We start from the raw sequence: 13,968 nt of genomic DNA, 5'->3' as shown, positions 1-13,968 counted from the left end.
AATGTGAGGTGGCATGAGCAATGTGCACGTGAACAGTGCCATGCAAGCTTCATAATCACTTAAAATCATCCAATGAACAACATGGAATTGGAATTAGACTCATGTGATCAACCAAATTTGAATTATGCATTTTCCCTCCAAAATATACATGCATGGACACTTGATCATGTAAGCTTCTTTCATGCAAGGTAATGATGGATTTGGAATCTCTTGGTCATGACAAGCATTTTGCAAAAAGAATGGCTCAATTTGGAATTTTGGATCACAAGTTATGGCACTTTGAACTTCCAAACATACTTTGCAATGATTTGTTCGTAACTCCTCAACCATTCATCAGATGGTCATGATATTAGACTTTTTGAAAATGGGAGAGAAAGATCTTCAACTTTCATGTTCACTAAAAATTCATTTGAAGCTTCTTTGATGTTGGAAAGTCATGTTGAATATGGTCCAAAAACTTTCCATTTTTGGAAACTTGAAATTACAGGTCACTTTCCATTTTTGGAAACTTTTGATTTGACTTGAAAATCTTCAAGATAGGTGTTTGACATGATGAATAGACCTTGTATGAACATGAATGAGATGCTTCCACTCACTTCCCCAACTCAAAGCCCTCAGTTGACTGCACAGTTGACTTGTATGGTCCTCAGATGACCTGAAAATGCACTGATGAATTTGGGCCTCTACCACTTGGTACAATTGCTTCAAAATAAACCCTAGCTCATATAAGCTCTTCAGAATAATCATGTGGCCTTCATCTCAAGGAAGTACTTGCTCTTTTGTACTGATGAATTCTCTTGATGCCAATTCTGACTGCCAAGATGCAATGCAATATGGAATGATAAATGACCTAAAAAATGAAATGAATGCATGAATAGGGAGGGCAAAATTGAGGTGCTACAAAAAGTATTTACAAAATATGGTCGAAGTTGACTTAAAGATTCAATTCAAAATAAGTGTTATGAAAAGCAGGTTTGAAAATCAAAAGCATAGTGCTTAGGTTTCTAATTTTGAAAAGAAATATTAATGTTTGCACAAAAGTTTTGGCTTGGGTTAGAGTGGAGGGAAGAAGAAGAATGGCTAAGTCCTAAACATACAAAGATGAAGGAAAAGAAATAAAACCATAAATGAAGTTCCCCTCTTAAGATCATAATGATGATCCAAGTAGCTTTCATCCTTTGGAATAAGTAAGCAAATAAGTGTATACTCAACAACCAATCAATCAAGCAAGCTCTTAGGAATCTACCAATGGCTCTTGTATCTCTCACTTTAGATGCACATGACAATGGTTCTTCAATTTGGCTCAAATGGGAATCCCTAGCACAAGAACACACACATCAAAAAGTTCTATAATGCAAACAAAGAATGGACAAGAGTGAGTTTAGAGATTTGGTCCTTCCAATTCATCTTCAACATTAGGTCCTTTTTACTCCATTTTTGCATAGGGAATGTCCTAGATTCTAAGTCCTTTTGTCCATTTTGCATTTGGTTCACATCAAAAAACACAAAATACAAATACAATAGTATATATACAATTATGAGCTCAAGTGAGCAAAAGGCAAATTGCATTAACATAAACATGTGCTCAAGTGAGCAAAGGGGTAAAAGCAAATGAATAATATGTACAACAATATTAAATTGCATTAATGTAAAGTGCAAGAATTAAATGTTAATGGTCAATGGTTAGTGTTAGTGTGCCATAAGGCAATTTAGCGCTATGTTAAGCAATCGTAAGTGGACTAATGTAGTAGTCACACCTATCTGAGGACGGTCAATAAAATATAGGCAACAACACAAGTTAGAGATCTTGATTAGTGAATCAAGCTCCTACAACTTGCCATACCAAAAGAAGATGAGAAATGATCTTGTATTGATTTAGGTTCTTTGCTTGATTAGGAAGCAACCTATCCTTAATGCAAAGCCATTCAATTGATCTATGATCAAGATGAATTAGATTTGAATCAAGGAAGGTTAAACCTCCCATACATCAAGGCTAACCACCAATCTTTAACTCATTGATCAAAAAAGAAAAAGATGAGAAGGAGATGAATAAGAAAAGTGCATTAATGGAAATTCAAATGAAGTAATCAACATACATTGACCAAAGATAAATGAAATCAAGGTCAAACATTAGTAAACAAAAGCAAAATGAAACTTAGATGTCAAGAAACAAATAACATATTTTTGGTATTTTTCAAAATTAAAATAATACTTGAATTAAAATAAACAATTAAAGGTCAAACTTCAAATCCACTTCAAATCAACTTTGAAAAGTCCAAATGGATCATCCTAAGTTCAATAAGGTCAAACAAAGTTTGACAAAAAATTTCAGCATTTTTAGAAACCAGAAACTATTTTTAATCAATTAAAAATGCATAAAAATTAGCTAATTGAATTTAAATCTCAAATAAATCTTAAATCAATTAATAAATTGATGAGAATATTTTTCATAGATCCATCCTCATTCAAAGAGGTTGAGAAAATATTTTTTTATTTTTTGAATATCAAAAACTAATTTAAATGAATTAAAAATAACCAGAAAAGAGAAAATTCATAAAAAATATCAAATGATAAAATAAAAAAATATTAAAAATCATTTTTAGAAACTAGAAATTAAAAGAGAAATAATGCAATTGGTCTCACATTTTTTGGAATTAAAATGAATGAGATATGATTTTTTGAAATAAAATGAAATAAAAGAAATAAAATGGAAATTAAAATCAGAAATAGAAAATAGGAAAAAACGTGGTACGTTGGATCCTGGCTCACTAATTGAGTTGGCACATTACACAGTCCACATGCTCGCGTCCACCAAACACCAAGGTCAATGAGATACACACAGCCATTAAAAAAGTCATAAGAATGGAGAGACCATATTAGATCTGGAGATCAGATCCAAAGCCTATGATTCATTTTGGCAAGCAGACGGTGGTGTACACCACCGTCTTCTCCAGCGAGACCAGACATTTCGGCGAGAGTTGCAGAGAAAAAGTTCTAACCAAATGAGACGATCTATACAGCAAGGGAAAGCTGGGGTGATGTACATCACCCATATGCCATCTAGTTTCACTCTAGACCTCCATGGAAAGAGAAATTAGAGGTGGAAAATGATGGTGTTCAACTTGAACTCAATGGATTTTCAAAATTAAGGGTACAATTTAATTGCCTCTGATGAGAGGACTTCAGCCAAACCAATAAATGCAAGAAAACAACAATAATAAAGGTGTTTCGAAGAAGAAAAGTTTGAGCATCCACCTCTGAAATATGGATCTGGAAAGCATAAATCCTCTTAGCTATTGCTTGCAGTGTGATCTAGAGATGAAGATGATGCAAGGTCAAGGAATTATGAGTCTGAAAATCAACCAATGAAGTTGAAATTCAGATCTGAAAATTTGGAAAGAAAGTGAGAATTCCTTTAGGTATGGCTATGGAGGGAGTTTTGCAGCATAACAGGGGTCTTCAGGTTATCAAATTATGAAGCCTAGCACTCTTATTTATAGCAATTGGCCAAGGTAAGCATGAAAGTTTCATGTGCATGAATGGAGAGGGCCTCCATGCATGGGCCTGTACAGGCGCAGGGAGGGCCCAAATCCTATTGCAAATGAATGTTGATATCACATTCAGTTGGAATGGACGTGCAGAAATGATGCAATTGGCCTATGCAATGAGTTTTCAACTTCTTTCCAAAAATGCACTAAAATGTTATCCTCTTCGAAAATGCCTCTTCCAAAAATAGAACATGGCCTTATGGGTAATGGTTGGAAAGCTCTTGGCATGAGGATCAATTGTTATGTTGGGAAAAACTTCATTTGGAATTGGGAAATTGGTGAAAATTGATCATAAAGTGCAAGGTGCAAAACATGAGTATGTGAAAATTTCCAAAATGGGCCAACTTCAAGCCCTTTTGTTTGAATGATGCAAGCTACAAATGACAAAATCTTCAACATAAAAATTGTATATCGTTTAAAGAAAATCAATTTGGACTCAGAGTTTGCATAATTTGGAGTTTTTATGAGAAAGTTATGGGCACTTGAAGTTGGACTTTTTCAAATTTCAATGCCTTTGGTCCAAAGTGACCTATAATGTTTTGCATTATCACATGTATTTATTTTAGGATTATGAAAATTTGTTCAACATAACAAATTAATTAGACATCTTAACATTTCCAAAACATTTAATCCCACCTTGAAATTATAAAAAATAAATGAGTTATGTTCTTATAAAAAATAAATTAGGGTTTCAGTCAAAATGACCTATAATGTTTTGAAATGGATGATGACCTTCCAAGCTTAAAATAAATTTTTGATGAAAATGCAAGTTGTTCTTATGGTTCCTAAGAACTTTTTTTCTCTTGGGGTCATCTCCATTTGACAAACACATTAAAAATGTTAGGTCTCAATGGATTTCAAAATAGTCAGATGAATTGACTGATCAACTTCTCAAGTCCAAACTTCAAACCTTGATGAATTAATGATTTAGGACACTCAAATAAGCTCAAATATGCATGTAATTATGAATTAAAGAACTTACCTTGATTATATTTGATCATGGGTTAAGGTTGCTTCATGAGCAAGGCATAATTGATGAAGAGTTGAATTAGGGTTTCCTTGGGAAACAAGCTTCAAGCCCTTTGGTTTGCTTTGATCAAAATTATGAATTGAGATACTTGGGAGGCATATATGATGGATGAGGGCCTTGTGAACCATTTTCATGCTTGTTTTCATCTTCACCTTGCCATATCAATGAGCATAGGGTCTCCTAGGAGCCTTGGATCTTATGATTGCTCAAGCTACAAAACAAGTAAAGTTAGTGACATATTTTTGTGCTTTTGGTTAGTAAAAAAAATAAGAAAAGAAATAATATACAATTCAAGCATGCTTGGTGGTCTCAAACCAACTCACAAGTGTTCCCACCCAAAGGTTATGAGCCAAGATGTTATGATCCTTGAGGCAAGATGCAAATGCAATGTTATGATGCCATGAGGGATCTTAGGGTCAAAATTGGGGTCTTACACTGTGCATATTATGCCATGCGTGCACCATCCTTTGCTTCAAATGTTGGGGATATTTACCCTCATGATAGAAAATACCTTCTAACTGAGTGTTATTAGGTTTATCTCTCAAGGGAACCCAAGTTGACGACGAGCCAAAGCAGGGTTGTAGTTGATTTCTCCTTGTGTACCAATGAGAGGAACATTAGAGAACTCACCATAATTATCAATAATATCCAAGCTACTCAATGCAGAATCATACCAAACAATATCATCATTAGTGAGACACATAAGGCTCTGAGACCACCATAGACATTGCTTGTTTCCAAAAAAGCATGCGTCTGAGGCAAGTGCAGAATAAACCAATTGTACAGAAGAACACAACACATAATAGTCCCACCACCTTTAGAATTACTCAAACGCAAAGAGAAATACATGTTACCCAACATAGTCGGAACATGATTCCCAATCAATAAAATTCTAATGGCGTTAACATCAACAAAACCGTTAATATTAGGGAACAAAGTTAAACCATAGATGAGCAATACAAAGATGGCTTCAAAAGCATCCATGCTACCGACTTGAGCAAAGACGGTAGCTTTACCATGTGGAACTCAGAAGTCAATCCCAGAATACCTCCTTTCTTCACCAAATGAGCATCAATCTCATATTTATTCAGATGAAGAGCTTCATCTATAATATGAGATCTTGGAATCTCCTCCAATCCAGTACTTTGTCAGATATGGGCATACCCAAGAGATGAGCATACTCCTCCAACCTAGGTACAAGCTGATAATCGGGAAAAGTGAAGCATCGGTAGAGAGGATCATAGAACTGAACCAAAACACTCAAAAGTCCTTCAACCACATCAGCAGATAATACACACAAATTTAACTTAAGAAAAAAGTTTGAAAATTCAATGGCATAAGGCCAAAGTTTCTAATCCTTAAACAAAGTATGAATCCTTAAACCAAGACATCTTCCATGAGAAGGGCTCCAACTTGGATAATTCAACAAGTATGCCACTAGCTCCCAAGAAAGGAAAAAAGGTCAAGTCTCCATACAATGCCATGAAGAATGGGAGACTTACAATCTCACTTACTAGAATGATATGCCTTGAGGGTCAAATTTAGCTCTATGTTAAGCTATCATAATTAGACTTATGTAGAAGTCACAACTATCTGAGGTCAGGCAATAAAAATTTAGCTTTTAATACATATTAGAGATTTGGTATGAAGAACCAAACTCCTAAAACATACCACACAGTAGAAAGAAAAGATCAAGATGAATCATACTTGTATTGATTCATCTGACACAAGGTCATTGATGAATCAATTAGCCTTTATACATTAGAGATTGCATTGGTCAAATGAGGGAATGGGTAAGAATATAGATGAAGATGAAGAGGGAGGGGATGATAGAAACACAAATTGATCATGGGAGGAATTTCATCAAATCAAAACCATCTATTCATTTTGGGAGATGAAATGTACATTTCATCAATCCCCTAAATTCAATGGTTTTGATCCAACAAAAGTCAAATCAACCTTGACCAAGGCCCAAACAGAAAGTCAAACATCACAAGACCATAAAAATGGCTCAACAACATTTTTAAACATTTAATCAATTAAAACTCAATTTAAAAGTGAATTAAAATACATTTTAATTTGGTCAAAACCTAAAATCCCTTCAAAACACCAAATAAATGGCCAAGGGAATTATGCTAGGTCAAACAAGGTCAAAGGACCTTAGACAAAAAAAATCACTATTTTTGAAAAGTCAGAAGTATTTTTAAACAATTAAAAATATGCACAAAATCATTTAATTCATTAAAATATCAAAATTAATCCAAAAAATAATTTTAATTCAGAAGATGGAAGAGAAAAATATTTAAAGATTTTTGGTGAAAGTCCCATATTTTTTGGATTAAAAATGAAATTTCTATGAATTAAAAAAAAAGCAATTAAATGGAAAATCAGAAAATACAAAACAACAAGGGTCATCAGATCTCCCTCATTAATTGTGGTGGCAGATCTAATGGCCAAGCGCGTGCGTTTCACAAACACCTCATTCAACTACGCCACACACTTGGTAATTAAAAGAAAAGGCTAAGATTAAAACATGAAATGACGATAAAATGGTTCTGGACACGCCAACACGCCACCGATGCTAGGCCTCCGATCATCTTCTCCGGTGAACCTCACTGGAATGCTCCACCTTCAACTTAATGAAAAATGAAAAACAAGGACACTACTTCAAAGAGAAAATGCTTAGGCGCTTGAATCGTACCTCAATTTTCTCCACTTCCAAGTATACTAAAAGATACATGGATTTGAATTTCAAGGATCATGAACTGAGTTTCTTCGATTTGACCTCAAAGAAACTCAATCTTATTACCTACATTGGTAGGACTTCAGCTAACCAAAAATAAAAGAGAATGGTGAAGAATTGAGAGAGAATCGAAGAGAGAAAGTTTCTGGAAAATCACCTTCGAGGAGCTTTAATCTTGCTTGATCTTGCTTCCAATTGGCCTTGGCTTGACTTCAGAAGCTTGCAGGAAGTGAATTGGATCAAAGAATGCCTTGGATTCTTGGAGTTTCAACTTCAAAGCAGAAGTGAAATTAAAACTTGATTTTCAATGGAAAACCTTCAAGTTTATCCTCTAATGGTGAAGGGTAGGGTTGCAGGATCAAAGCTTGGGCAAGGTGTGTATAATTCTGAGCATTAGGCAATGCATTTATAGGCTAGGCAGTTGATTTCCACACAATTCCATCAAAATGCCAAAAATAGCAATTCTCAGTTGCATGGATGCATGGGCGTGTGATAGGCCCATGAAGTGATGTCAAAAGGTACAAAATTGATCATGAAATTTTTTGAAGGTGTGTCATGAAGTCATGCAATTGGAATTGGGAAATGGTAATGAGATTCATCCAAATGGAACCTTGAAGAAAAGCCATACGCAAGCCATTCAATCCATGGATAAATGAAGTTATTTTGGATTTTTTGGAAAGGTGAGATCAAGGGGAAAAACTTTCATGTTGATCACGTTTCCATTTGAAGCTTGGATCATGATGAATTTTGAGGTGGAAGTTTGGAAAATCAAACATATTTGAAAATTTTCTAAGTACCAAGTCAAATGTTCACTTCTTCCACCTTAAATAACATTTGCTATAGGCTTCAAATGGAAAACGTTCCTTCATCAAAGTTGTATCTCTTTCAAACATATTAAATTTGGTCACAAATTTTACCTCATTTGGATTTGGCATGAACGAGTTATGCATTTTAGAAGTTGAGGAAAATATCTTGTTCAATGGTAATGGCCCAAAATGACCTATAATGTTTCCTTTTGGCACATGCCCTTGCAAGTAGAATTTGAAGTTTCTCAAAGAATTAAAGTTGGAGAGGACATATTGAAATTGATCATGTTACTTGGATGGCCTTCTTCTCATGAATATTGAGCAATTTATCGTCTTTGGAAGTTGACCTCCTAACTAGGATTCAGACAAAATGACCTATAATCTTTCACCATAAAAAATGACTTTACAAGAAAAATTATCTTTTGACCTAAACATGAAAGTTGTTTGGAATGTCATAAGGAGTAACGTTTCTCTTGAAATAATTTTCATATGACAAAAGTTGTAGGAGATAGGGTCTAGGGAACCCCAATTTTGACCAGTTAACTTTCTCTAGTCAACCACCATGAACCAACTTGAAAAATTGAAGTTATCTTGATCTTTTGGACTCATGGAGGATCATATATGCATAATATAATGTATAATTAAGTATCCCTTGATATATTTGATCAAATGTTGAAGAAACTTGTTGAGGAAGTCACACAAGATACCTAGATGAATTAGGGCTTTCAAAGCAAACAAGCTTCAAACTCTTGGTGATTTATTGATCAAAATAATAGGTGAAGATCATGGGGATCCATATATGATGTCTAGACCCAGTGTGAACCATCTCTTGATTGATCTCCTTGCGTTAAGGGTCTCAAACCCTAGTTGTGAGCTTGATGGGGCATGTGTGGATGCACACACTACCTACAAAAGAAGTAAAACTATACATATACATATGTTTGGTATTTTGGTTAGTAAATAACAAAGTATGATTCAATCTAATGTGATTGGTGATCTCTCCCAATGCAAACCCAATGAATGAGGGGTGAGGAGGATGCCGAGGTGTGATTCTCAAAGCCAATGCATATGATGAGATAGCATGAGGGATCTTAGGGTCAAAATTAGGGTCTTACAATTATATAATTAGGCTTAATTAGTTTTCTAATTAACTATTGATATTTTAGAAAACTATTTTCCTAATTAATTCATTTTTAGCAAAATGACCATTTTGCCCTTAGGGCTTAAAATCTTTATTTTTAATACATGCTCCCTTAGTTTTAGGGCCTTGATCAGATTTGTCTGATTTTATTAGTGAATTAATTCATAGGTTCATTATGATACTTAGTTTTAACTATTATTTTTAATCCCATTAATTAATGTTGACCAAAGGATACTTTTGTCAACCAAATCCTTTGTAATTGTGATGTAAGCCCCTAGCCTATTTCAAGTTATCAAAAGATCCTTGATCACTTGATATGGCAAGTTCATTGCGCTTAAACTATTATGGGTATGCTGAATTATGGGAGCTTAAGACCTCAAGTTTCAAAGGCAAGATCAAAACTTCAAGTCAACATCAAATCAAGTATAGCTAGCAAAATGGACTACTTCTCAAACACTACAAAGGTATAAACACTTGTCGATCATAAAATAAAGTGCGTGGCACGAGCCTGAAGCAATAGAGAATGGATGAGACTAGAGATTTCCTACACTCATTTTGGATATCTTTGGGTGCGGAACGTTTGGCCCGTGGCTCATCGTATTCACCATTATTCATAGACTTTAGCAAATTTTGAATTAGATGATTGTCAAGTCTTCTCGTACAACAAGTGGCACAACATCAATAGGATCAACACAAAGGATATCCAATCAGTAAATTATTAATTCTGATTCATGTTGCACGCTATGAGCCTTAACTAATAAGGAATGATGAGACAAAGTTTCTCCTATCCCTGTCTAGAGTAACTTTGCGTCTGGGGCGTAGGCCCTAGCTATTCAAAGCAATCGCTCTTGTTCATTGACTCTAGTGCAATTTGAATCATGCAATTGACAAGTCTTCTTCTTCAAGCGAGCGTCAATCTTTCAACACCCCAATAGGGGAGCATCTCTTACTTCGGCACCTTGCGGTTGTACACCCTCTTCTAATTCGTTATTTGCCTTGTAAGGTGTTAAACCTTGGCACATTCTTTGCCTTGTAAGTTGTAAACCTTGGCATATTCTTTTCCTTGTAAGGTGTTAAACCTTCGCACATTCTTTGCCTTGTAAGGTATTAAACCTTGGCATATTCTTTACCTTGTAAGGTGTTAAACCTTGACACATTATTTTCCTTGTAAGGTGTTAAACCTTGGCACATTATTTGCCTTGTAAGGTTTTAAACCTTGGCACATTATTTACCTTGTGCGGTGTTAAACCTTGGCTATCCATTCCAGTGTTTTTCCCGGAGAGTCGTGGACTCTGGCATATATTGTTCTTTGCCTTTTGAGGTGTTAAACCTTGGCTATTCAATTTGATCTTTGCCTTTAGGGTCATAGACTCTGGAATCGAACTCTCTTTGCCTTGTGAGGTGTTAAACCTTGGCTATTTGATTTATTCTTCTCCTTGAGAATCATACACTCTGGCACATCTGTCTCTTTCGCCTTGTGAGGTGTTAAACCTTGGTTATTCAATTCAATGCTCATCCTCGAAAGTCGTGGACTCTGGAATATTCTTTGCCTTGTGAGGTGTTAAACCTTGGCTACCTAATTCAGTTCTTCTCTTGGAGAATCATAGACTCTAGAATATCGTTCTCTTTACCTTGAGAGGTGTTAAACCTTGGTTATTCAAATCAGTTCTTCGCCCCGAGATTCATGGACTCATGTATTTGATTTTATTCGCCCTGTAGGTGTTAAACCTTGGCAATTTGATTCTTTAATATCATCAGTTTTAAACTCTGGTAGTTATACCTTGCCTAGAAGGTTGTGAACCTTGGCACTCCTTTTCAGCCTTGAAGGGTATTGAACCCTGGAAAATCAATCTCGCTCTCTTTTGTTTCAGCCGTAGTAGGTTGAACTACGATTGCTCTGATTTTCTCATTGCACGATGATAATACGTAGGCACGAGGGTTCGAATCCTCTGCGAGCATATTCTTTTGTTTATATTTCCACTTGGTATGTCACCTAAAAAAGGGTTCCCTCTATGGGGAAATTTGATTTGCATTATAGGTTATTGCAAGATTGTCTTCCTTAGCTGGGGAGAATAATACCTGTTTCTCTGCATAATCTGTTGGGGAAACCCTGACATAGTGTTCTTAAAGAAGACCTTCAATGTATAATTCAAAACTGGTATGCGACTGCAAAGAGACCAAAGTTCAATCCAGAAACGAGCTGGAGAGAAAGGGCCAAACAATACTTTGGCCGAGGAAACAAGCTCAGCTGGGGGATATTCCTTCCTTATTTTGGAAAGGAATGAAACAAGACTCAATTGGGGATTAGTCTGGACCGAAGATTTGACAGAGCATGATTCATCTACACACAAATGGATTTTGCAGGGATGAAAGACTCTGCTATGGATTCTTACGAGACTGGCTCTATTGGGGAGATCAATCACTATGTATGCGAAAATCTACCAACACATGACTCGGTGGGGGGATGGTTTATTCCTCCACTATGAATATGAATCTGAAAATGATTATGTAATGGTCCTATTGATGCATTATGATTGTTTAATGCATGCAAATATTATGCGAATGCTGACAAAACTGACGCAATAAACAAGCAATGACAACAATAGACAGTAAGGAGTACATTCCAACACAGGAATTCCGCCACCTCAAATATGCATGAAAGTCAACTTCAGGGGATAGATACAATCCATATTCTAAAGACAAATTCTTGGAGGATTTTACGGATACAGGTATCTTTCTCGATCATTAGCAAAATGGGTGCTCCACACATGGCGTTTGGGAAACACTGACTAAGGTAGTACTAATCTTGGCGTGTAGCCATACTGAATCGGATCTCAACAATATTCCAAATTTAAATCAAGCCATAGGACCAATTCCATTATTTCGGACAAGTAGTATAAATTCCCTTCGTTCATGCTGTGTCACGTTTTTGAAACAAATTCATTTTAAAATTTTGTTGCAAGAATTAACATCAAAGATAAAAGAAAATTTCGCATAGAATAAAAGTAAGAACATATATATAAGCAAATGTTTGAGTTTTATTGCAACAATGGTAGTTCGCAAAGGGAGGAAATCCATGGATTTATACAAAAGTCGAAAATGGTAACTGGGAAGGGCTATATTGAATCGCAATGACCACTGTTCTCCCTCCTACTTTGAATACTCGAGTACAAAGTTACGATCTTCAATAAAGTCTTGTCAAGATGCAGTTACTAGACATTTGTCCTTTTATTTTGTGTAGATTTCCCCAAGGGGTACTCAATCTACCAGGATGATTATTATGTTTCAGTCCCTTTCATTTTGACTGGATCGCCCTTTCGGGTTTTCAATCCATCAGGACTGCTCTTTTTTTACAGAGCCTCCCTTTCAGGTTTTCGACTTATCGAGTGTTCTTTTATTTTTTAGGCATAGTATTTCTTGATTGCATCTGAATTAACAAGACGCGGAAGCTCTTCTCTATCCATAGTTGTAAGAATTAAGGCACCGCCTGAGAAAGATTTCTTGAACACATATGAGCCTTCATAGTTTGGCATCCATTTGACCCTAGCATCATGTTTACCAGGCAAAATCTTCTTTAGCACAAGATCCCTTTCAATGAATAAACGATATTTAACCTTCTTGTCAAAAGCTTTCTTCAACCGTTGTTTGTACCACTGACTGTGGCACAGGGCATTGAGGCGGTTCTCTTCAATTAAATTCAACTGATCATATTTGGTTTGACACCATTCTATATCAGTCAGCTTCGCTCGCATCAAGACTCGCATTGATGGGATCTCGACTTCTATTAAGTGACAATCACCTTAAGGTTTTTGTATCTCTGTTAGACGCCCCAAACAGGTACTCTTGCTTCTCAAGAAAACACATGATATTGTAGAAGCACGGTTTCTCCTTTGGCACAACTTCAACATTGATGATATAGGCAGATTTATCACGGGCCTGGATAAGGATGGAAGGAACTTCTCTATGCAGATTCAACCTATACATGGAGGACAACGTAGCAAGGGCATCTTCTATCTGGTTCTCATCTCGAGGGATACGATTGAATTCTACTTTAGTAAAGAAAATAGACAATCTTCTGACATAGTCTATGTATGGGATCAAACCTGGATGATGAGTTTCCCATTCTCCTTTAATTTGATTGATGACAAGAGTCGAGTCACTAAACACTTTAAGAAATTTGATACGCATATCAATAGCCTCTTCTAGACCAAGGATGCATGCCTCGTACTCTACGATGTTGTTGGTGCAATCAAAATCCATCCTTGCTGCAAAAGGTATATGTGAACCTCGAGGAGTAATACTTACAACCCTTATGCCCTGTCCATATGTGTTGACAACACCATTGAACACTAAACCCCAAATGGATATAGGCTCGGGACCTTCTTCAATAAGCGACTCATCATTGTCTTTCATTCTCAAAGCCATGACGTCTTCATCAGGAAAGTCTAACTGCACAAATTAAGGATCCTCAACAGGCTGATGTGCCAAATAATCAGCGAGGATGCTTTCTTTGATGGCTTTTTAGGTGTGATACTCAATGTCGTATTCGGATAATAGCATTTTCCAACGAGCAATCCAGCCAATCAGGGCAGGTTTCTCAAAGATATACTTGATTGGATCCATTCTCGAGATCAACCAAGTAGATGATTTACCATGTATTCGCGAAGTCGCTTAGCAGCCCATGCTAGTGCACAACAAGT

At 36.0% G+C, this 13,968-nt stretch overlaps 1 protein-coding gene across 1 annotated transcript; it reads right to left on the bottom strand.

Annotated features, from left to right (window-relative positions):
• Positions 1–13,063: 13,063 nt before the first annotated feature.
• Positions 13,064–13,693, bottom strand: LOC127094835 (uncharacterized). Its single transcript, XM_051033608.1, has one exon. The coding sequence runs from the start codon at positions 13,691–13,693 to the stop codon at positions 13,064–13,066; it is 630 nt and encodes a 209-aa protein (XP_050889565.1).
• Positions 13,694–13,968: the final 275 nt, after the last annotated feature.

This window comes from Lathyrus oleraceus, chromosome 6, assembly GCF_024323335.1.
Source record: "Lathyrus oleraceus cultivar Zhongwan6 chromosome 6, CAAS_Psat_ZW6_1.0, whole genome shotgun sequence".
NCBI lineage: Eukaryota > Viridiplantae > Streptophyta > Magnoliopsida > Fabales > Fabaceae > Lathyrus > Lathyrus oleraceus.
This window is presented reverse-complemented; position numbering and strand designations above follow the sequence as displayed.

What these genes read in the sequence shown, in the direction of transcription:
- LOC127094835 (XM_051033608.1), bottom strand. Translation starts at nt 13,693, where the DNA reads ATGGCTTTGAGAATGAAAGACAATGATGAGTCGCTTATTGAAGAAGGT.